The sequence below is a fragment of the Camelus ferus genome, chromosome 11, assembly GCF_009834535.1.
Source record: "Camelus ferus isolate YT-003-E chromosome 11, BCGSAC_Cfer_1.0, whole genome shotgun sequence".
Lineage (NCBI taxonomy): Eukaryota > Metazoa > Chordata > Mammalia > Artiodactyla > Camelidae > Camelus > Camelus ferus.
Window position 1 is genome coordinate 24,496,287 of NC_045706.1, and position 22,971 is coordinate 24,519,257.

The window sequence follows — 22,971 nt, forward strand, 5'->3', positions numbered from 1 at the left end:
TAGTCTACTTTCATTTAACTTTATTGATTATGCTTTGAATATCTTATTGATGTCTTTCTTTCTTTCTTTCTTTTTTAAGCCTTGATAAATTTGCTGAAGTTCCTTATGTCAAATGAGACTGTACTTTTGGCGAAACACAACATTTTTACATTAGCTCTTATGGTGAGTAACAACAACAACAAAAATACTTCTTTTTCTGAAGCCATAACCTAAGGCAGAGATGGGCCGGTTTGAGACAGGAGCTGGTGTTCTAGAGATTAAGACACAGCGGGGGACCAGGCCTTTATTTTTCCCTTTGGGTCAGAATCTCTCCACTGGCACTCCCCACTTTCACCTATGTCTTTGGAGAACCTGGGACTCTTTTGTGAGAGTATATTGTCTGGCAGGAGCAGGTGTAGGTCAGATCTCTGGGTATGAATCGTGAGCCTTGGTCCCAGTTGAGACACTGTACTAGACCACTGTAATCTCTGGGTTGGTACTTAGCAAAGCTCTAGCGATGTCTCAGCAAATAAATAGTTCCTCATGGCTGCATGTGCTTTCTGAGGGACATTATAGGTACCTTCTTCTCTGACTGGTTCTTTAGGGTAGGAGGGCATTGGGCCTTTTGACTGTCTTCTTAGGATGTTGCCCAGTGTGTTCATAAATGTTTAGTATCAAGGGAAAAGCCTTGATTTGTGGAATTTGCTGATTTCCTTGGTAAAACTACACCCATGCTGGCCATTTTCAAGGTGTCATCATGATATGTTGCATGCAGAGTTGGGAAGAGTTAAGCAGTAACACACCAGTATATGATATTCCCACCACAGAGATGTATGAGGTATAAATTAATTTCAAGAGCATAATACTAAATACTAAAAGGTAGAAAATAATTAGGAAGTGATGAGTTTTGAGTATTTATTACCTTTATTTTAATATAATTTATTGAATTATAAGTTTATGTAAATTAATTTTTAATAATAGCTTTGTTTAATAACCAGCTCACAAAATTTCTGAAAATCTAACAATTAGCTCTTATAAGACAATAAAAGCTGGCTACAGCATATTACTGATAATATTTTTCTGGTCTTCATGGTGTGGTGCCTGTATATGGACTTTTGCTTCTGTTTTAGATTGTGAACCTATTTAATATGTTCATCACGTATGGTGATACATTCCTGCCCACCCCCAGCAGCTATGATGAACTCTACTATGAGATTATCCGCATGCATCAGAGCTTTGACAACCTCTACTCCATGGGTAAGTTGTCTTCTTTTTACTCCTCTCTCCCCGTCAGCTGTGACTTTTTGGCATATAAGAGGAAAAGACTGCAAAAGATTCTCCTCTAGTTGTTTAGTGCCCTTGCTTGGCACAGAATTATAGTAGTCTCCTTTTCTCAGACAATAGGAAGGTATATGTGGATTTCTTTGCCTTCAGGAACTCAAAATTCATCTCAGTAGAAAGCTGGTTAGCAGCCCTGTGGGCCTTCTTGATGTCTGTGAAAGAGAGAATAGGGAGGCATGTGGATTTAGTGAATGCCAGTGAGATGGCAGTGAGAGTGGGTGGGAGTTGACAGCAGCAAATAGAAGAGCTTGGATCCCAAAGGAACATTGTGTGATTTGAGAAGGCATAAGGTTTTAAGGAGTTTTAATGTACCTGTGTATTTTTAGTATAACTTACAAGAGAAAGTGGGCATTAGATAAAAATCTTTCTTGCAAGCCTTTTGTGATTGGCTCACTGGAGATTTACTCTGCAGCCATAGTAAGTGTAACTAATTTCTGTAAGAGATCATGTATACCTGTAAATGTGATTGAAGAGTCCAGTCAAACCTACCTAAATTTGAAAGATCAGGAAGGATTTCTGTAGATTGCATAGAAACAGAAAGCCACTCAATAAAGCTATGAAAAAACTACTTATTTGTTTTATTGAGATGTAATTGATATATAGTAAACCGCACTCATTTAAAGTATACAATTTTTGATGTTTTGATATATGTATATGTACATGAAGTTGTCATTACAATCAAGATAATGTACATATCCATCCCCTCCCCTTAATTTCCTCATGTCCCTCTTACCCCCTGTTATCCCTCACCCCTCTATCCCTGAGTAACCACTGATCTGCTTTCGGTCACTATGGATTAGTTTGCTTTATCCTTTTGTTGGGGCTATTTATGAAAACCCCATCTTCTGCTTGGGCTCCTGAGAAAAGTATCATGAGAAAAGTAGAGGGGATTTGGGACAAGTACCAAGAGAAAGAATAGAAGCTAACAGTGGGAAAGAAGAATGGCCTAGAAGGAAAAAAATTTTTTTTCTAATAGACTTGTTTAGGGGGAGGGTATAGCTCAAGTGGTAGAGTGCATGCTTAGCATGCATGAGGTCCTGGGTTCAATCCCCAGTGCCTCCTCTAAGAATAAATAAATAAACCTAATTATCCCTCCCTCCCCAAAAGACTTGTTTAGAGCAGTAGAGGAAAACTTTTAAGAGCGCCATGTATAGCTTTGCTGTGACATCTTAGGCAGTGGGAGTAGGGCCTTGTGTTACTAGGATGTTTTCAACTGCAAGTATCAAAAAACTCTGGCAAACTATCTTAAACAATAGGATAATTATTTCACTTTACAAGAATTCTAAGGAATAACAGTTCCAGAATTGTGTGATCAGTTGCTCAACAGTGTTTGCAAGGACCCAGGTTTTTTTCTATTTCTCTGCTTTCTTATTTTCAGTGTAATAGCTTTAGCATCAGGTCAGCTTCCTTAAGAGCAACTCCTGTTGTCATAAAAGGCACATCTCTCTCTCTCTTTTTTTAGGAACTAGGAAGTCTTCCATGAGAACCCTCTAGCAAACTTCCCTTTGGTGCAGTGTGCTTAGTGTACCCTGGTGTGGTTTGCATCTACCTGGCTTTACCAATGTCCTTGTTTTTGAGAATGTAGAATTTTTTGAGGGTGAAGAGCTGCTGCAGAGGTTTTCACACCCATTAACAGATGAATAAAGATGTCTTTTCAGTGAGGAAAAGAAAAAGAGTTGGAGTGGAGGAGATATTTTATAGAAGTCTGACTTATCTGCTCAACTGGGCCATGCACACAGTCAAATGAGATAAGCCCTTGTAGCTACAGCAACAAGATAAAAGAGGATATCTGGGAATGCTCAAATCTGCCAAGGGAACTGAAATGTTAACCAGAAAAGCACAAATAGGAAAGTGAAATTTCACTAAATGAAACACAACGAACAGTAGGAGATAGTGTGTTTCAGTGCTCTCCATTTTGTATGAATTATGAAACTTCTAGTGGAAATAACATTTTTTTAAGTCAGATTTTTTGAGGTATAATTTACATATGTAGTAAAATTCACCCTTTTTAATGTACAGTTCTGAATTTCCACAGATGCATATATAAATGTAATTATTACAGAAAATCAAGATATAGAAGAGTTTTATCATCTCAGAAATGCCTCTTGTGCTCCTGAGGTCAACTCCTCTACCACCCCAACCTGGCAATCACTGATCTGTTCCTTGTCCCCATAGTTTTGTCTTTTCTAAAAATATATATGCAGATGGAATCATACAATACAGTCTTTTGAGTATGATTTCTTTTACCTAGTAATTTGTTTGAAATTCATCCATATTGATGCATGTATCAGTAGTTCATTCCTTTTTATTATAGAATAATATTCCATTGAGGGAATATGCTGGCTTAGTTTATCCATTTATCAGTTAAAGGACATTTGGGAGGTTTCCAGTTTTTAGTGATTATAAATAAAGCCCCTGTAAACATTCTTGTATACAGTTTTATGTGGACACAAGTTTTCATTTCACTTGGATATGTGCCTATGAATGGGATTTTGGGATATTATGTAAGTATATGTTTAACTTTATAAGAAACCACCAGACTGTTTTCCAAAGTAGATGTACTGTTTTACATCCCTTCAGCAATATGCAGGAGTTGTAATAGTTCCATATCCTAGCTAGCTTTTTTTTTTTTTGGTGGGGGAGGGGGCTTCTTACAGGTGTGTAGCGGTGTCTCATTATGGTTTTAATTTGCATTTTCCTGATGAGTAATGGTGTTGAACATCTTTTCCTGCTCTTATTTGCCATCCATATATCATCTTTGGTGAAGGGTTTGTTCAGATCTTTTGCCAGTTAAAAAAACATACATTGCATACCCATGTTTATAGCAGCACTGTTAATAATAGCGAAGAGATGAAAGCAACCCAGATGTCCATCAACAGATGAATGGATAAATAAAATGTGGTATATACATATGATGGAATACTATGCAGCCTTTAAAAGGAAATCTTACTACATGTTACAGTGCAGATGATTGCTGAATACATTATGGTAAATGAAATAAGCCAATCACAAAAGATTTCTACCTATGTGAGGTATCGAAAGTGGTCAAATTCATGGTTACAGAATGGTGGTTACCAGGGTATATAGTGGGGAGGATGTAAAAGGAATTGTTTAATAGGTGCAGAGCTTTAGTTCTGTAAGATAAAATGGTTCTGAAGATCTGTTTCACAGCAGTGTGTATATACTTAACATCATTGAACTATACACTTTAAGATGGTTAAGATGGTAAATTTTATGATAGTTTTTTTTTTAACCACAATTTAAAAAATACACTAAACTCTAGACTTTATTTGGATTCTACTAATTTTTCCTCTAATGTCCCTTTTGTATTCCAGGATCTCACCTATTGCCACATTATATTTGCTCATATTGTCTACTTAGTCTCTTCTTATTTGACAGTTTCGTATAATGTTTCCTTGTTTTTTCATGACCCTGACAGTTTTGAGGAGACTGTTCCTCAATTTGGGTTTGTCTCATGACTTACTCATGGTTGGACTAGGGTTATGGCTTGGGGAAAGAATGTCACAGAGTCAAAGTGGCCTTTTAATCACACCAAGAGTATATGTTATTAACATGACAGTACTGGTGATGTTAATCTTGATTACTCGGTTAAGGAAGGGTTTGCAAAGTTTCTCCGCTGCAGAGTTGCTTTTTTTTTTCTCCCTTTCCATGCTCTGTGCTTTGTAAGCAAGTCACTAAATGCAGCCAATGGTATGGAAGTAGGGGCTGGGAGGGAGAGGTTAAGCTGTACCACCTTGAAAGGAGAGTATCTACATACGTTATTATTTAGAATTCTTCTATAAGGAGAACTGGGTCGTTTTCTTATTTTTGAGGTGTGAGATTTCTTGGTATATTTTGCACACTGTTCCTTTCTCAGATATGTGTTTTGCACATATTTTCTCCCAGATTGTAGCTTGTAGTTTCATTTTAATATTGTCTTTCAACGAAGTTTTAATTTTTGATAAATACAGTTATAAATTTTCTTATATGGTTTTTAATTTTTGTGTAGCATCTAAGAAATCTTTCTCTAACCCAAGGATAAAAAGATTATCTTTTAATTTTAATTTTTGATTTTTATAGTTTTAGCACCTTACACTTAGGTCTCAGATTCATTTTAAGTTAATTTTTCTGTATAGTGCTAGGTTTGGATTGGGGTTCATGTTTAATATATGGATTTTCACTTGTTTCAGCACCATTTGTTGAAGAGATTGTCTTTCTCCATTGAATTGCTTTGGCACATTTGTCAAAAATCAGTTGACCTTACATATGTAGGTGTATTTCTGGACCTTACACTTTGTTCTGTTGTTGTATGTATTTATTTTTTCACAAATAACACTATCTTGATTACTATACCTTTACAGTTAGTCTTGAAACCAAGTAGTGTGAGTCCTTTAACCTTGTTCTTCTATTTCAAAATTGTTTTGTCTATCTTAGGTCCTTTACTTTTTGCATATGAATTTTAGCATATGTTTTTTGTCAAAAATCTACTGGACTTTTGATTAAGATTATGGTGAAGCTATAGATCATTTTGGGGAAAAAATGACATCTTAGTAAATGTTACCGTCCATGAACAGAGTATATCGCTTTGTTTAATGAAGTCTTCTTTGATTTTTCTCATCAGTGTTTTATAGTTTCAGTATGCAAATCTTGCACATGTTTTATTAAATTTATCTCCAAGTAATTCATAGATTTTAATGCTATTATAAATAGTATTTTTTACAATTTCAATTTTTATTTGTTCATTGCTAATATATAGAAACATTATTGATTTTTGAATTTGACCTTTTATCCCATCATCTTGCTTAACTCACTTTTTAGATTTAGTAGTTTCTTGTAACCTTTTTGGGATTTTCTGTGTAGTCAATAAAGTTGCCTATGAATAAAAGTTTTATTCCTTCCATTCCAATCTGTATGCCTTTTGTTTCTTTTTTCTTGCCTTATTTCACTGGTGAAATAGGCTCTCCAGTACTCCAATAAATAAGAGTGGTGAGAGTGGATATGTATGCCTTGTTTCTAAACTTAAGGTATAAGGATTTAGTTATTCTACATTAAGTGTGCCATTATCTATAGGTTTTTCATAGATAACCTTTATCAGGTTGAATAAATTCCCTTTTGTTTCTAGTTTCCTGAGAGTTATGTTCATTAATGAATGTCTGATTCTTTTTTTTTTAATTATTGAAGTAAAGCAAAGTAGTTGATTTACAATATTGTGTTAATTTTTGGTATACAGCATTGTGATTTAGTTGTGTGTATATGTGTGTCCGTGTGTGTGTGTATTCCTTTAAAAATATCAGGGGGAGGGTATAGCTCAAGTGGTAGAGTGCGTGCTTAGCATGCATGAGGTCCTGGGTTCAATCCCCAGTACCTTCTCTAAGAATAAATAAATAATATGTAAACCTAATCACCTCCCCCCACCAAAAAAATTAAAAAAAAAAAAAAGGAACACTTCATGAATTTGCATGTCATTCTGGTGCAGGGACTGTGCTGGTCTTCTCTATATCATTCCAATTTTAGTATATGTGCAGCTGAAGCAAGCACTGTGTTGGATTCTTTTTCAAAGCATTTATTGAGATGATCACATGATTTTCCTACCGTAAACTGTTAATATAGTGATTGATTCATTTTTGAATGTTGAACTAACTTCACATGAATGTCTGTAGAGCCTTTACTGATTTCCTTTCTTTCATTCCTGATGTTGATAATTTGTTGGTAATTTGTATCTTGTCTTTTTCTTGATCATTCTGGCTACATGTTTGTCAAGTTTATTGATGTAGGCAGTCAATCTAGTTAAACTACAAGTTCTCACATTCAGAGGGTGGTGTTTCCAGTATCAGTTCAGTTTTCAAAGCCTTTTCTGTGATACTTGAATCTTGGATACGTGAATCAGATTCTTGGATCTGGTCCACACATGCATCATTCAGGGGTTAGCTGGAGACTGTGACTGTAGTTGAAATACCAGTTTGCTTTTTAAACGTTTTGCTTTGCTACTTTGTATTTGTTCCATGCTTGCTCAACTCAGGGGTGTGGCTGAGAATTATACAACTTTCATATACAGAGTTAGGGGAACACTTTCTCCTGGTCTATCTAGGATTTCCTCTCTGTTTTCTGACCAGCAAAAGCCCCTTTCCCTGGTGTCTATCTTACAGAAAGATGAAGTTACCAGCTCCTCCATCATGCCTCACTGTGATTGTCTGGACCTTGAGGCAAACCTGCAAGAGAAAATTGGAAACAAGAAAACCTGGACACCCACTTTTGTGGGTGTTTCTCCAAGTTTTGACTCCCTTCTATAATCTGTCTGCGTTTGTTTAATTTTCAGAGCCCTCTGGTAGTACTTTTTATATTTTATACATGATTTTTAGCTGTAATCAGCAGGGGAGAGAGGCTATAGTGGGCTTACTCTGCCACACTGGAAGTGGAATCTCACCTTCATTTTTTAAAGACATTTTGCTTAATATAGAACTTTTCTTTCAGTACTTTTAAAAAAATGTCATTTCGTTATTTTCTGGCTTGCATAGTTCCTGATGAGAAGTCTATTGTCATTCTTATCTTTATTTCTCTGTTTATAATGTGTCTTTTTTTCTCTGCATTCTGTTAATATTTTCTCTTTACCACTGATTTTCTGCACTTTAATTATCACATACCTTAGCATGGTTTTCTTTATGTTTATTTTTCTTGGGGTTCTTTAAGCTTCTTGGATCTGTGAATTCCTAGTTTTCATCAAATGTGAAAAATTGTGGGCTATTAATTTCTTCAAATATTTTTCTGTCCCCTCTCCTCTTGTTTTGGAACTTCTATTATATATATGTGAGACCTCTTGACAATGTCTTATAGGCTACTAAAGCTCTGTGGGTATTTTTTTTCTTTCCTTTTTTTGGTCTTTTCTCTCTCTCTTTTATTTTAGATTGTTTTTATTCCTCAGTCTTCAAATTCACTGATCTTTTCTTTTGTATTTTTGTAATATGCTCTTAACCTCGTTAATCTCAGTTCATTTTATCGAGTGTATTTTTCATTTCAGAAAGTATTTTCTTTCCTAGAAGTTCTATTTGGACTTCCTTTTTTTTTTTTTAAATGTTCATTTCTTTCCTCACCATATTTATATTTTCCTCAATCTTCGTGAGCATATAGAGCATATTTACAATAGTTGTTTCAATGTCCTTGTCTGCCAATTCCATCATCTCTCTTCATGTCTAGATCTGTTTCTATTGACTGGTTTTTCTCCTGCTTATGGGTCATATTTTTCTGCTTCTAATAATGATGGTAATTTTTAAATTTGATTTTGGACAGTGTGATGTTAAGGTTATAAGTGCTTGATTTTGTTATGTTTCCTTATATAATGTTGGATTTTGTTCTGGAATGCAGTTACATTATATAGAATCAGTTTCATCCTTTCAGGGTTTGCTTTTAAGAGTTGTTAGGGCAGGTTGAGAGCAACTTTTATTATGGGCTAATTTGTCCGCTTTACTAATGCACTACCAGTCTGCAGAGTCTGCCTGATAACCCACGTATTAGTAGGTCTTCCCACTCTTGCTGGTAAAAACACAAATTGTTTTAATTAGTGGAGCCCTCTACGAGCTCCACAGTTTCTTCTGTTTTCCAGTGGTTCTTTGCCCCAGCCTTGGGTAGTTTCTTCTCTATCTGCAGATCAGCGCTTAGCAAAAGATGTAAGACAAACCTTCTACAGACTTCTAGAGTTCCCTGTCAAACCCCCTCCTCTACAGTACCCTGCCCCACAAATTCTAGGTGCTTTGGCCTTTCCAATTGCAATCTCTATATCTTTGACTTGGCAAGACTTCTGGGTTCTGTTTAGGTTCCTCCTCCCTGCCCTGCAGGCCAGAAACTTTTCCATGCAATAAGGTGGGATAATGTAGGGCTCACCTTATTTGTTTCCCTTCTTCAGGGATCACAGTTCTGTATATCTATTTTCCAGAGTCTGATAACTATTGTTTCATATATTTTGTCTAGTTTTCTTTTGTTTAAGGTAGGAGAGTTAATTATGTCTTTGTTACTCCATTCATGGCTAGAAGAGGAAAGCACATGTTTAATATTTCTGTGGCATTAATGTACTGCAGTGACATCCACTGAATAGGATGGACTTAACAGGAGCTGCCCTGAGCCATAAATAATATCATATTTTGTTGAAATTTTTTTTATTTAAAAAAAGCTAATTACCAATACTAAAGAAAAAAATTACAATCTTTCTAGTATGACCACTATTTTCATAGTTGTATATTAGTCTACATAGTGAAACATAGTTTCACATAGTTGTAATCATGTTGTCTTATTTTGTGTTAGGAAAACACAAATTATCATAAAAATTTTTCCTTTTTTTTTTTTGTAGTTTTCTTAAGTCTCTTTCTCTTTTTGCATAGTATGGATATAGTTTATTTAACCATTCTTTTTTTTCATGGAAATTATGGTTGTTTCTAGTTTTTGCTATTACTTAAGTCTCTTTTTAAACTGGCTGCATAGTATGTTATTTTTGTGTACCATAATTTGCTACATAAATGATAACCTTAGCTTGAGGCTTTTATGACATTTTGGAATAATTTTATGTTTAAATTTGGTAACTTAGAAAAGAACGTAAAAGCCTATGGCGTTTCCAAAGGAAATACAGTGATGAGGTCATCTGGGTACCTGTTCACTAAGGAACAGAAGTGACAGGATGTTACAGAGAGATAATCCATGGGCAGAGTTAAATACTTCTCTGAGGTAAGGAGAGGAAAATTCAGCTCAGTTCCGTAAATGTTAGATCCTCACCATCAGAGAATTTATGATTTGGTGGAGTATCCAGTGGAAAACAAACACATCTAAACAGTTTTTGGATTAAGTTGAAAAAAAAATACATCTGACCTGCTGAAACAATTTTGTTCATTATATGAGTAAATTTGCATATACAATGGGTGAAACCTGAGTTCAGACCGTAGAGCTCTAACTTGGAACTATACCAAGTTCCCTTGCATGAAATCTTGTAAATCAGAAAAGCAGCGCTCTGATAATATGTTTTAACAAGGCTTCCATTTTCTCTTTCATAAAATTGCATGAATTTATAAAAATGGGGTATTGCTGGAACAGATGCAGAGCAGCGAGACGAGTTTTATTTCCCTGTTACAGCCATAGGCCCTCCCTCTGGTGGAGTTGCTGCTACTACTCTTCTTGCTAGAGGAACACTGGTCAGGAGCAGGTAGTGATGGTACTCAAATGTAAAGTAGCTACGCAGATTGGTTACAGATTTCTTAACGTTGGCTAGGCTCTGCTTTCCTTCCTTTGGGAAAGTCTCGGGTACATTCATTTATTTGTTTGGGAGGCAGTTTATTTAAATTAATGATAGCTAATACTTATATAGCATTTACTATGTGCCAGACACTGATCCAAGGCTTTATATACAGTGACTTTTTTGATTTCCACGATAGTCCTTTCATATAAGTGTTACTATTACTCTCAAGTAAGTGGCAGGGGCTGGACTTGGACCCTGACATTTGGCTTCAGAGTTCATACTCTTAACCACTTGTTGTATAAGTGTAGGCTCTAGATTCATTCCCTCCAGGTTTAAATCCCAGCTGCATTGCTTACAACTCTATGAATGAACTTGATCAATTAATGACTTGTCTCCTGTGAGTCTCAGTTTCCTCGTAAGTATGTTATATTGCATATAACCTTCGTCCATTTCCTGGTACATAGTAAACTGTCTACATATTTAGCTTGTTACTTATTTGTTCATTAAAAACATGTACTCGGAGTGCCCACCATATGTTTGTGCTTGTTTGTCTCTTTTCTAAAATAGTGTAGCTACTGTGTGTGTGGTCCTGAAGCTCATAGCTGATAGAGGATATGATGATATGTATTTCTATCATTCCTCCTCCTGTGAGTAAGTGTGGAAAAGAGAATTTGGTCAGAGAAGGAAAGACTTTTTCTATTGTTTCATGTTGCAGGTCACATGATTAAGTCAGAGGAACTAAAACTGGTTACTGCTTGATTGAAACATTACCATCCTATATCTGGCAAGGTTATTTATCCTGTTTGACCCAGCCTTAAACCTTTAGGAGAAAGATATACTATATGTGGTGCAGGATGGGGCACTTACTCAGCTGGCCAATTCAGCTAAATCAGCCCCAGCCATTGGGGAAATGATTAATGTGGCAGTCAGGTTACCCTCACATCACCCCAATGTAGATTTTAAATGGATGCAAAAACTAAGTGTGGAAACCTGTTTGTGGGGAGTGGAGGGAGGGGAACCCAAGGTAGAGGAGGAGTAGAATATTTTGATAGAAAGTAAAAAAAAAGAGGAAAAAAAAATACCCTATAAAAATAGTTGAGAATAGCTCTTATATTTTTCTCCAGGATGAGGATGTCTTAACTAGAAGATTGGCACAGGCTGTGTTTGGTTATTCTAATAGTGCTGTTCTGAGATGTGTCTTTGATCCTTACATTTGTGTTTTATACCAGGGGTCTGACACATCTTTGTTTTTTCCTTCTTTACAGTCCTGAGGCTTTCTACCAATGCAGGCCAGTGGAAAGAAGCAGCTAGCAAGGTGACCCACGCGTTGGTTAATATCAGGTAAGGGATGAGAATTTATCTCTTTTAGAGTTCCTTGGCTCATCCTGAGGTTTATTGTACCTTTCTAAGTGGAGTGTGTTGAACACCACTACTATTTTAAGCCTTGATGTCTGTAGGAGTGAAAGAAATTGTCGTACTTGATCAAGAAAAGCAGGAGTGCATGTGACTTTCATTTTGTCATATTGAAATAGCTCACAGTGTTTGCTACTCTGGATTTTCTTACCAAGAGATGGTTGCAAGCCATTTTCAGGCATCTTTGTTGCCAAAGTGTTTTCTGTGTATAGGCCATCGGAAAGCTTTTCTCTGGAAATTTTTTCTGCTGTTCTCCATGAGCTCAATGAATGACTCATGGGGATCTGGAACTTTGACGTTTTGCTTAACATGGCTATTTCTATTTGTGGTAAACAGAGCCAAATGGAGCTCATGGGGCTAAGTCATTTTAGGTTCCTTATGAAACAGCAAGGCAATTACAGAGTGCTGTATATATTGGATAAAATTGAGTCAGACACGAAGTTGGTTTAGGGTCTTGAGAAAGTAGCACACACTCCAGGCGTGAGCTGTTTGTAAATTGAGAGAATGTGCTTTCAGTATTATGAAACCCAAAGCTGACTTTTCTTACACTCCTTTTTCCTCTTGTGCCTATCATTTTTCATTTTCTCAACAGTTATTAAGTTGTTCTTGCAAACAATTGAAAAATTAACACTGAGTAGAAGAGGCAAATCCAACAGATGGGGAAACTTGAATTAGCTCCAGATATATGCCTTGCCAGAAGTTCCCGGTAATAATAGTAGTTCACATATACAACTTGGTATAGATTCTAATTTGTGCCAGAGCTGGGATTCAGTGTTTGTTTCTGTGTTTTTCTTTTCTTGCTTTATTTTGTTTTGTTTTATTTATTTATTTATTTATTTATTTATTTATTTATTTATTTATTTATTTATTTATTTATTTATTTATTATTTTTAAAGGTAAAATGCCCTGTCCCTGCAATGATTTACTACAGTGTTTGGCACATCTGGGAACAAAAGAAAAAGTGTGAAATGTGTGTTGGGAGGGCTGGGATGAGGGAGCATGGGGGTGAGATGTGCTAACAAGATTGCACTGAAGGTTGATCTGCCTTACCTGACCCCAGAGACATTTTATAGCAAACACAGCTTCATAAATCTCACAAATAAATGCATATCTTCATCTAGCAAATAAACCAGTTACTGTAGTAAGACCTTATGATAAATGTGACTTTCTGTAAGAATCAGGAATTACAAACTGCCTTCTACCAAATATCCCTTTGTGACCCAAGAGCAGTATGACAAATGTGGGTGTTTGAAAGAAGCACCAGATTCTGGGCTAGGGTATGAAGTGCATATGGGTATAATTTATGTTGTGTTTATTTATTCATGTATTTGCTTGGGCTTTCCAGGCAGCTCCTTTTCATCTGGGGCCTGTTTCCTTGATCACATTCCTTTATGCTTGCTTTATCTCCTACTTTGTTGTTTTTCCTTTCGGTGGCTTTTGGCTTGGATGCTGTCCTTATTCTTCCCAAGGGCCATCAAGCAGCTGATTTAAGCTATTGTCCTGTCCTTCTTCTGAATAGCCCAGAAAGAAATGGGCTGAGCTTTGAGTAGATGCCCATAACCATGACCTCTTCCTTCTCTTTGTAAGTCTCTGTCAGGCCTATACCTTCATTTTCATTCTTTAGACTTTTTTTGATGAACTTGCTGCAGAGAATAATTACATCACCTTCACTGTTGCTAATGAAATAGACTTGGACTATATGGCGAAAGTTCAAAGATCCAGTCAGTTTTTTCCAGAGATTACTGGAAAGATGTGTTCGAATGTCACTTACCACACTGAGGCCAGATCAGGGGAAAATATTGGTGATACTAAGCCTGCAAAAGTTTACTCTTTTCCTTTTTAATATTTGCTTTCACTTAATAAGTGCTTACCTTTGTGCAACTCTTTCATATACTGCTGTCTTCTTCAATCATCAAACTCTACAAAGTAGAGTATATTATAAACTTTTAAAAAATACACTGTTTACTAATGAGGAAACTGAGTCTTAAAGATATTGTAAATTGCAGAAAGTCCCACAACTGTTGTGTGGCAAAGCTGAGAGTTAATCATAGGTCTTCTAAATCCAAGTCCAGGGCTCTTTCTTCTATACCATAATGCCTTCTTCCGTAGAATTGCATCAAACGCTACTGTGGAGGTAATCAGAAGTCTCAGCATGATATATTGAAAGGAGCATTGGAATCTGAATTAGAGGAACTGGGTTTTAAATTTTTTGTCTATACCTCTTAATGTGTGACCTTGAGTAAGTTATTTATCTTCTCTAGACCTCTTCCAACTATCTATAAGATGAAAGTCATGATGATATTAACTGTTTTACAGGGAAGTGATTGTGAGAATTACATAATGTAATGTTTATGAAAGCACTTAGTAAATTATAAAATACTGGTCATTTCACTTAGCATAATGTCTTTCAGGTTCATTCCTGTTGTAGCATGTGTCATAATTTCCTTTTTAGGCTGAGTAATATTCCATTGCATGTATATGCCACATTTTGTTTATCCATTCATCCAGTGATGAAACCCCAAGTCGGTTGCTTCCACCTTTTGGTTGTTGTGTTTTGGTTATTTGTACATGGATGTACAAATATCTGTTCAGTTCCTGCTTTCATTTCTTTTGGGCATATACCCAGAAGTGGAATTGGTGGATCATATGGTAATTTTGTTTAATCTTTTGAGGAGTTGCCATACCATTTTTCAGGGTTAGCATTTTGAGCCTTCCTAAAAATATTTCCTAAGTATGTCTTCGTTTATCCCTTCTATAAAAGTTAAGATGTTACCCTTAACCTTAAAAGGTATTTGCTTTTCTTTGTAGGTAGGCTTTGATGCTTTGAATGAGGGTGGTTCAGGGAGTATTCTTTACTCTGAGTTAGTATTTTCTCTGAGTCAGTATTTTCTTAGCTGAGGGCAAAAAAAGTGGTATGCCTAAGAAGTCTGATTCCACTGAGCCAGCAGTAATGAGTGCTGCCTTCAGCTCCTTTGCTTTGTTTCTTTGCTCCTTCAGAGCCTTGGGTTGTACATCCATGACACTAATAACTTTGGATGGCTTAAAAAACAAGAGACTGTTAGAAATTTGGACTTATGAGTCTCCCAGGGATACCATGGGATATTTAACTATTGGCTACCAAGTTAATATCAAGGACAGAGTATATAAAGTCTTAGTAGTAAAATTGTGATGATATGTAACATTTTCTTTTATTGTTTATAAAGGTTATTTGTGCTGTTCCCATACTTGGAAAGGATTTCTAAAGCAGAGGGAACAAACTCTTAGCCACCTCTCCTGTAGTGTGTTTTCTGATAGTCAGGGGAAGGGATTGGGTGGCATGCAAAATTTTCAGACACCTAACAGCTGGGAGAGCCTCTGAGACTGGTTTGCCAGTTGATGACAGCTATAAGTTATGTCTTTGGGATCTTCCGGAATGCAATGCAAGTAATGGCAACCCTAACATAATATCTCACCAGCACTTTCTCTGCATACCTTTCTGTACTTTGGAGTTTAAATTGTGACAGTGAAAGTTAAAAGTACTTCTTCCACTTGCTTGGAAGCCTAATTTGCTCAAGTGTCAGTCTGTTTCTTTTTACTTGTCTTTTGTGACTTAGTCATGCTAGTTCTTAATTGTCACAGTTATTTGTGTTTAAACAATTTGTCTCTCTCTTCCTATTTGATCCTTCAGAGAGATTCTTAAAATGCAGCTGCTTAGAAACTGCTATTTTTATTGAAACACTTGATGCCATTAATTTATAGGGTTCTATATTTGTTTCTCCCCTTCAGAAGATTGTTCCATTGCTTTGCCATGAGAAAAAATAGTATTGCTCCACCTTTAAAATTCCACTTGGGGTAATTGTTACTTCAGCTGCCTTCACAGATCTCCTGATCCACAAAGGAAAAATACTCTTGAGGGGTCATGTGCAGGACTGGAAGGAAAACATTTGAAAGTTTTGCTTGGAGACTTCTGTGTTAAATATTTCCTGCCACCATTTAGCAGGCTACTCCAGTGAGGTCCTGTACTTTAGGGAAGACGTCTGCTGACTATTAATCTAATTAGTCAAAAGAGAAGAAGAATGTTAGACTAAAATCTGACCTTCATCTAACCAAACAACTTTCAAGGTAAGTAATTTGAAGCCCTTAATGAATCTCTTCAAGTTAACGTCTTAATGCTTTCGCTTAATGAGCATTTTATTAGCACCATGTTCACAATCCTGTTCTCTGGTTGCTCACAGAAATAGTGGCTGAATCACTGCAAATAGGTTTTTCTCCTGATTTGTAATTTTCTTAAGGTGGATAAAGTTTGAAGTTTGATTATATATTAGTTTTTCTCTTCATTTGGAATACATCAAGATAAAGTTTAGTTTTTCTTAAAAAAAAAAAAAGACAAATGACTTATATATAAAACAGAGACAGACTCACAGACATAGAATACAGACTTGTGGTTGCCAGGTGGGAGGGGTGTGGGTAGGGAGAAAGTGGGAGTTCGAGATTTGCAGATACTGATTGGTATATATAAAATAGATAAACAAGGTTATACTGTATAGCACATGAAACTATATTTGATATCTTGTAGTAGCTTACAGTGAAAAAGAATATGAGAATGCATATGTGTATATCCATGTATGACTGAAGCATTGTGCTGTGCACCAGAAATTGACACAACATTGTAAACTGATTATACCTCGATTAAAAAAAAAAAAAGACTTAGATATTGCTGGCATTGTGACTAGCCTGGGGTTTGGAATGAGAATTTAGTGTATCTTTGTAAGTCTCTTAATTGTTCACCTAGTGAATTTCCCTGTTGTCCCCTTGTTTGCTCCATGTCTTTTTGTTCCAATGCTGACATGCCCCCTTCTTCCTTCTTATGTGCTTATATAGCTATTTTCCTTCACCCTAAAAATACTCCCTCAAAAAAAAAAAAAAAAAAAGAAGGGATACTTTAAATGTACACTTAGCTGGGGGAGTTTAAGGAATAAGAAAAGCTCTTGGCAGCTTCTAGATAAAGGGGTTTATTGAGAATAACAACTTTTGGAATGGGCTGGGTATAGAATTCTGAATGTCACAGGTAGGGGAAGTGGGGACACCCTCAGGGAGTAATCTAGGAGAGTATACTCACGGTTGATGACCACAGAGTTAGGGTTGGGAAGGGAATGGAAGGTCTTAGCCAGGCAAAATCCCCCCAAATCTCTTTGCCCATGGACCTTTTTGGGCTACAAAATTTGCCTCTTAGTCACAGCTCTCTTATCAGAATGGATACTGACAAGTTGAGAGGAGGAGCAGTTTGATGTCAAGCACTTCAACTGAAGGATGCAACTTAGGCTAGTGAGAAGTAAATGTGGGCTAAAGGGATTAATGATAGGAGTAGAGGCGTTGGGCTGATGACTCTTGAGTAACAAGGAGTACATGAATATAACCTAGTTCAGTTGTCTGCTCTAAAGTGGCAGGCAGGCTCAGATTATCCTTGGGGTTAAAATTGATCAGTAATGACCTTTTTTTCTGTTAATCAGACCCTGCAGATCTCCCATTACAGAGAATGAAAAGCATTATGCAGATTAACACAAAGCACCAAAATGAGGCTGCTGTAATACCGTTTCCCCAGTGGCTGGGAACATTACATATTATTCTAATAGTTGCTGTTCTCTAATCTCTTAAGACTACAGCTAGAAATGAAAAACCAAACGCTGAATCCCATGTGGTTAATCATCTGTTTTGCCTTAACTTGGTTTATGCTGCAAAGTGAGGTTTTGCATTAGGTCATATCTGGGCTTGGTGAACTGCAGTGCAGTAAAGAAGTTTTGGTTTAGGAAATTCAGATATTTATAATGAAATATTAAGATTTTTTTTGTTGGGGCTGCTGTGATTTTAGGTGAGTGTGACTTTAGCTTATAAAACCCCTCCTTACCTCAACCTGAAATTCCCTTGGGGTCTTTTTCCACTTTGCTTTTTGAAAAAATAATTGTGGGAAAATATACATAACATAAAATTTATCATTTTAACCATTTCAAAGTCTACAGTTCTGTGGCATTAAGTACATCCACATTGTTGTGTAACCACCACCACCAGCCATCTCCAGAACTTTTTCATCTCCCCCAACTGAAACTCTGTATCATTAAACAATAATTCCTCATTTCCTCCTCCCCCCAGCCCCTGACAATCACCATTCTGCTTTTATGTGTCTATGAATTTACTACTCCAGGAACTTCATATAAGAGGAATTATACAATATTTGTCCTTCTGTGACCGGCTGTTTTACTTAGCATAACATCCACAAGGTTCTTCCATGTTGTAGCATATATCAGAATTTCCTTGCTTTTTTTTTAAAGACCAAATTCAGTATTCCATTGTAAGTATACACTGCATTTTGTTTATCCATTTGTCCACTGGTGAACCCTTGCATTGCTTTCACCTTTTGGCTGTTGTAAATAATGTTGCTGTGAACATTGGTGTACAAATATTTGAGAATATTTGCTTTCTGTTTTCACTTCTTTTGGGTATATACACCCAGAAGTAGAATTGCTGGATCATATGGTAATTCTATTTTTAATATTTTGAGGAATCATATACCTTTTCCCACAGCAGCTGCACCATTTTACATTCCCACCAATGATGCACAAGGGTTCCAGTTTCTCCACAGCCTCCTCAGCACTTGTTATCTTCTATTTTTTAAAATCATAACCATCCTAATGGGTGTAAAGTGTATCTCATTGTGGTTTTGATTTGCATTCCCCTGATTACTGGTTGTTTTGAGTATCTTCTCCTGTGCTTATTGGCTGTTTGTTTATCTTCTTTGGAGAAAGGTCTATTCAAGTCCTTTGCTGATTTTTAATTTGGGTTGTGTTGTTGTTGAGTTTTAGAAATTCTTTATGTATCCTTGATCTATCTTTTATCAGATACATGGTTTACAGATGTTTTCTTCTTTCCATAGATTGCCTTTTCATCTTATTGATAGTGTCCTGTGATGCACAAAAGTTTTTAATTTTGGTGAATTCCAAATTACCTATTATTTTTTTCTTTTGTTGTCTGTGCTTTTGGTATCATATCCAAGAATTCGTTGTCAGTGCAAGTCATGAAGCTTTTCCCTTATGTTTCTTGAAGAGTTTTATAGTTTTAGCTCTTACATTTAGGTCTTTGATCCATTTTGAGTGAAGTTTTTTATATGGTGTAAGGTAAGAGTCCAACTTTGGCTTTTTTGCATTTTCTCAGTACTGCTTTGTGGGAGTATTTTTGCAGTTTTTTGGTTTTTTTTAATGGAGGTATTGGGGATTGAACCCAGGACCTTGTGCATACTAAGCATGGTTTCATTAATTTTTCTCTTTTGTTTTTCTATTCTTTATTGTATTGGTTTCCACTCTTGTTTAATTATTTCCATCCTTCTGCTTACTTTAGGCTTAATTTGCTCTTCCATAAAACAAACTTCAATAAGTTTTAAATGATAGAAATAATACAAGGTATATATTCTGTGACCACAGTAGAATGAAATTAGGAATCAACAATGGAAAGAAATTTGATCCTAGAAAATACTTTGTATAATTTCTGTTAATTAAAAATTTTGAGGTTTGTTTTATGGCCTAACATATGAACTATCCTGGAGAATGTTCTATATGCACATCAGGAAAATATATATTCTGCTATGGTTGAGTATATTTTTCTATGTTAGGTATAATTGATACATAGTGCTGTTCAAGTCTCCTATTTTCATGTTGATCTTCTGCCTGGTTTTATCCATTATTAAAGAATGGGTATAGAAGTCTTCAGTTTTTATTGTTGAATTGTCTCTGCCTTCATTTCTTTCTTGGCATATCTTTTTTTTTTCATTGTTTTACTTTCAATCTGTTTGTATCTTTGAGTCTAAAATGTGTCTCTGGTAGGTGGCGTATCATTGGATATTATATACTTTATCCAGTCTGATAATCACTGCCTTTTGATTGGATTGTTTATTCCATTCATATTTAATGCTATTATTAATATAATTGGACTTATGTCTGCCATTTCACTTCTAGTTTTTTGTGTGCCTCTGGTCTTTTTTGTTCCTCTGTACCTTCTTTACTGCCTTCTTTTTCATGAAGTGAAGATTTTCTCATGTAGCACTTTGATTTATTTAATGTTTTTTTTTCACTATTTCTTTAATGGTTGCTCTAAGGCTTACCATATACACCTTAACTTATTAGAATTAGAAGCTGTTCAAATTTATAATAACTTAATCTCAGTGAGATATAGAAACATTACATTTATGTAGCTCTAAATAACACATATATGCAGCATTCACTTCAGTAAACTGTGTTTGCCAAAAAACGCACTAAAAGGGAGAATTTCACATACTTCCTGAGAAAATGAGGTTACATTAAAAACAGGACCCCAGTTTTCTCCACTTTTTTGTGTCTGGAACTAGGACTAGATGATAGTGGAAGAAAATTCTGTATTTAGAGTTTAGATACATGTATTTCCTTTGTGAGAGATTTTCTCACATGTAAATGTTAAATACAGCATTCTAGATCCTGCCTTTATTCTTTGGTGAGCTAATAGCCCATAGCTGTTTCTTTTTCTTTACTCAAAATGTGAGCAATCTGAGCTCATTGGCTCTTGATGCCTACATGTTGCGCTTTATAACAAAGAGTACAGGTACAAAAATCAAAGGACTAATTAGGGAACAGTTGTTTTGGAGGTATATAATTTTTGAGAGAAGGTACACAGTAGTTTGATGTGGAGTGCATGAAAGAGTTGTTAGGTGTGTTCTTTTATGTCTGGAGTTAGTATTGGTTTGTGGAAGATATTCTCGTCCTGCCCCCTATCTTTTGCGTGTATCTCATTTTCTTGCAGCAAGGTAGTGGCTGCTGATTGTGGCCTGTTTTTATTGACTCAGATAAGGGACTGTCTGTGGAGTATGACTCCTAGGAGAAAAGGAGTCAACTTTGAGCTCAGCCCTCTGTCCTGAATCAAGCTACTGGAATGTGAAATAGAAGGATCTCCTTGGGGGGTTCTAGGTGCATGATCTGACAGTATCATTTGAGGTCTCCTAGACATGGGGCCCTTACCCTTTGTAAAGGCTAGTATTTTATAGAAATGTGAGCAGCCAACTTAGGGAACCTTGTAATTGTGAGTTAGTTGGGAAAGATCTTATATGTATCTAGTGACCTTATTTTGAATGTTGTTTTGGCAAACACTTAATCTTTTTGCTTGTTAATTACATTGACATTTTTTCTCTTGTAATGAATTGTGCCAATTACTTACTTGAGCCTTTTGGAGGTGGCTTACAGGGACTGCCTTTGTGACTGAGCCAGTGATAATGAAGTAGCTGCTTCCTGGTGACTAAGATAATTAAGAGTACAGGGTCTTGAGGTAAGTTGGAAGGGTTTTGTTCTGAGCAGACAGTAGCAGATGAAATTGCTGAGAGCACCGGAAGAAAAATGTCTGATTGGCAATTTGTACCAGAATATTCTAGCCCTTGGTCCCAGATGTGTGAATGAATGGCCCCCATGTGGCAGGAGAGCAAATTCTCTCCTCTCTCTTTAGGTCTGCAGTCTTATAACATTCTTTATTTCTGTAAATATATATTTATATAGCAAAGGCCTTTGGTTTGTACTTGTCCCATTGGTAGTTAATTGGATCTCCTACCTATAATTTTATGGTGTGGTAAGTTAACTTCAGCATTAAACCTAGCATTAACTTTTTTTAATGAGTATCTGAAATGAGCCATCTGATATATGACCTTTATATTCTGCTAATTTTTTTTTTTTTAGCTAATCTTTTAACCAGCAGGACCTACCATATGCTATTTAAAGTTTCTTTAGATAAGCATCCAAAACCTGTGAAGAGAAAGAGAGTGAATGAGAGGAAGTGTGGTGTGTTTGTTGGAGATAGATTTGGGCCTCTTTCTTTAGAAGACTGTGGTTTTAGGAGCATTTCTTTATTCTTCTCTTTCTGTCACTGCTTCCTTAGTTTTACAACTCTTTCTAAATACTGGGAGTTGAGAACCAGAGGGGCAGTCAAGGTGATGTAGAATTGCAGCTCTGTCTTAGCAGGTCAGGAGGAAAGATATTTCCAGTTGACTTATTATGAAATGGGGTCATAGGAATGGGAAGCGGGGCTAAAGTCTACAGCAGTCCAGAGCCTGTCCTTCCTGGGCTTTTGCCTTTGCCCAGCCAGCTGTCTCCATCCTCTGGCTCTCTGGAGATGGCCTGCTTTTGCTGGCACGACTGTCCCTGGTCCCTTAGGAATTTGCTGCTCCCTAATTATTATTGATCCTAAGAAAAGAAGAAACATTTTGTTTTCACCTGAGGAAAGGTTGTTTTGTTTTGTTTTGTTTTGTTTTGTTTTGTTTTTTCCCCAAAAGGAACTCTTGCTAGGTAATGTAGACATTTAATCATGGTTTAGTTCATAAAATGCTGGTTTCTAATTGTAACTTATATAAAGCCTAGCCACAAGTGGAATCAATAGGCATAGTTTAGCTCCCTAATTCCTTTCCCTTTTTCACCCCATATCTAAGATACTTTAAAAAGTAGTCTTTTAAAAACTGTGGGCAGTTCTTCATTTTATCCCCTACTTTTCCCTCACCATTTATCTTTTCCAACAGTCAGGGTGGAACTCTGTCCTTATATCTCAGGTATTCTAACCACATTGAACAGTTGACTGTTAATCTGCTGATAGGATGAAGAAGCCATTACTATTGGGTAGCAATATATTATCCTGTCAGCAAACCAAAACAGGCATCTCTTCAGCAGATGAAACTTTAGGTTTCTTTAGATTATTGTGAACAAACAGAGACGTGTTCTTGGCCATAGGAGCTTAATCATTGTAAGTTCTCAGATTATACTAGAATGGCTAAGGTCCCATACTTCCTGTTTTCTATTTGACTTTGATCTTGCAGATTAACAGTGCTGGGTCACAGAACCTTAAAGGCTGAAAGAATTTAAAAGTCCATCTACCCCACTCACCTTCCCAAATCATAAATCTTATTTGTTGGGGTTAATATCCAGCCTCTGCTTGAAGACTTAGTGAAATAGTACTTAATACTTTAAGCTTTATAGTGTCCAGCTTTTTAAATG

At 36.2% G+C, this 22,971-nt stretch overlaps 1 protein-coding gene and 1 non-coding gene across 3 annotated transcripts in view; one reads left to right on the forward strand and one right to left on the reverse strand.

Annotated features, from left to right (window-relative positions):
• Positions 1 to 22,971, forward strand: part of ARMH3 (armadillo like helical domain containing 3) — a 152,824-nt gene that overhangs the window by 69,698 nt on the left and 60,155 nt on the right. For both annotated transcript variants that reach the window (XR_004323817.1, XM_032491046.1), the window contains exons 21-23: positions 80 to 162; positions 1,110 to 1,236; positions 11,800 to 11,875. Coding sequence is in view for 1 of the 2 variants with exons in the window: in XM_032491046.1 (XP_032346937.1) it covers positions 80 to 162; positions 1,110 to 1,236; positions 11,800 to 11,875 (286 nt within the window). In the remaining variant the exon portion in view is untranslated. The remainder of the gene's footprint in view (positions 1 to 79; positions 163 to 1,109; positions 1,237 to 11,799; positions 11,876 to 22,971) is intronic.
• On the reverse strand, positions 6,752 to 6,858 carry LOC116667412. The gene has a single exon (XR_004324294.1). It is a non-coding gene; the product is annotated as a U6 spliceosomal RNA (small nuclear RNA).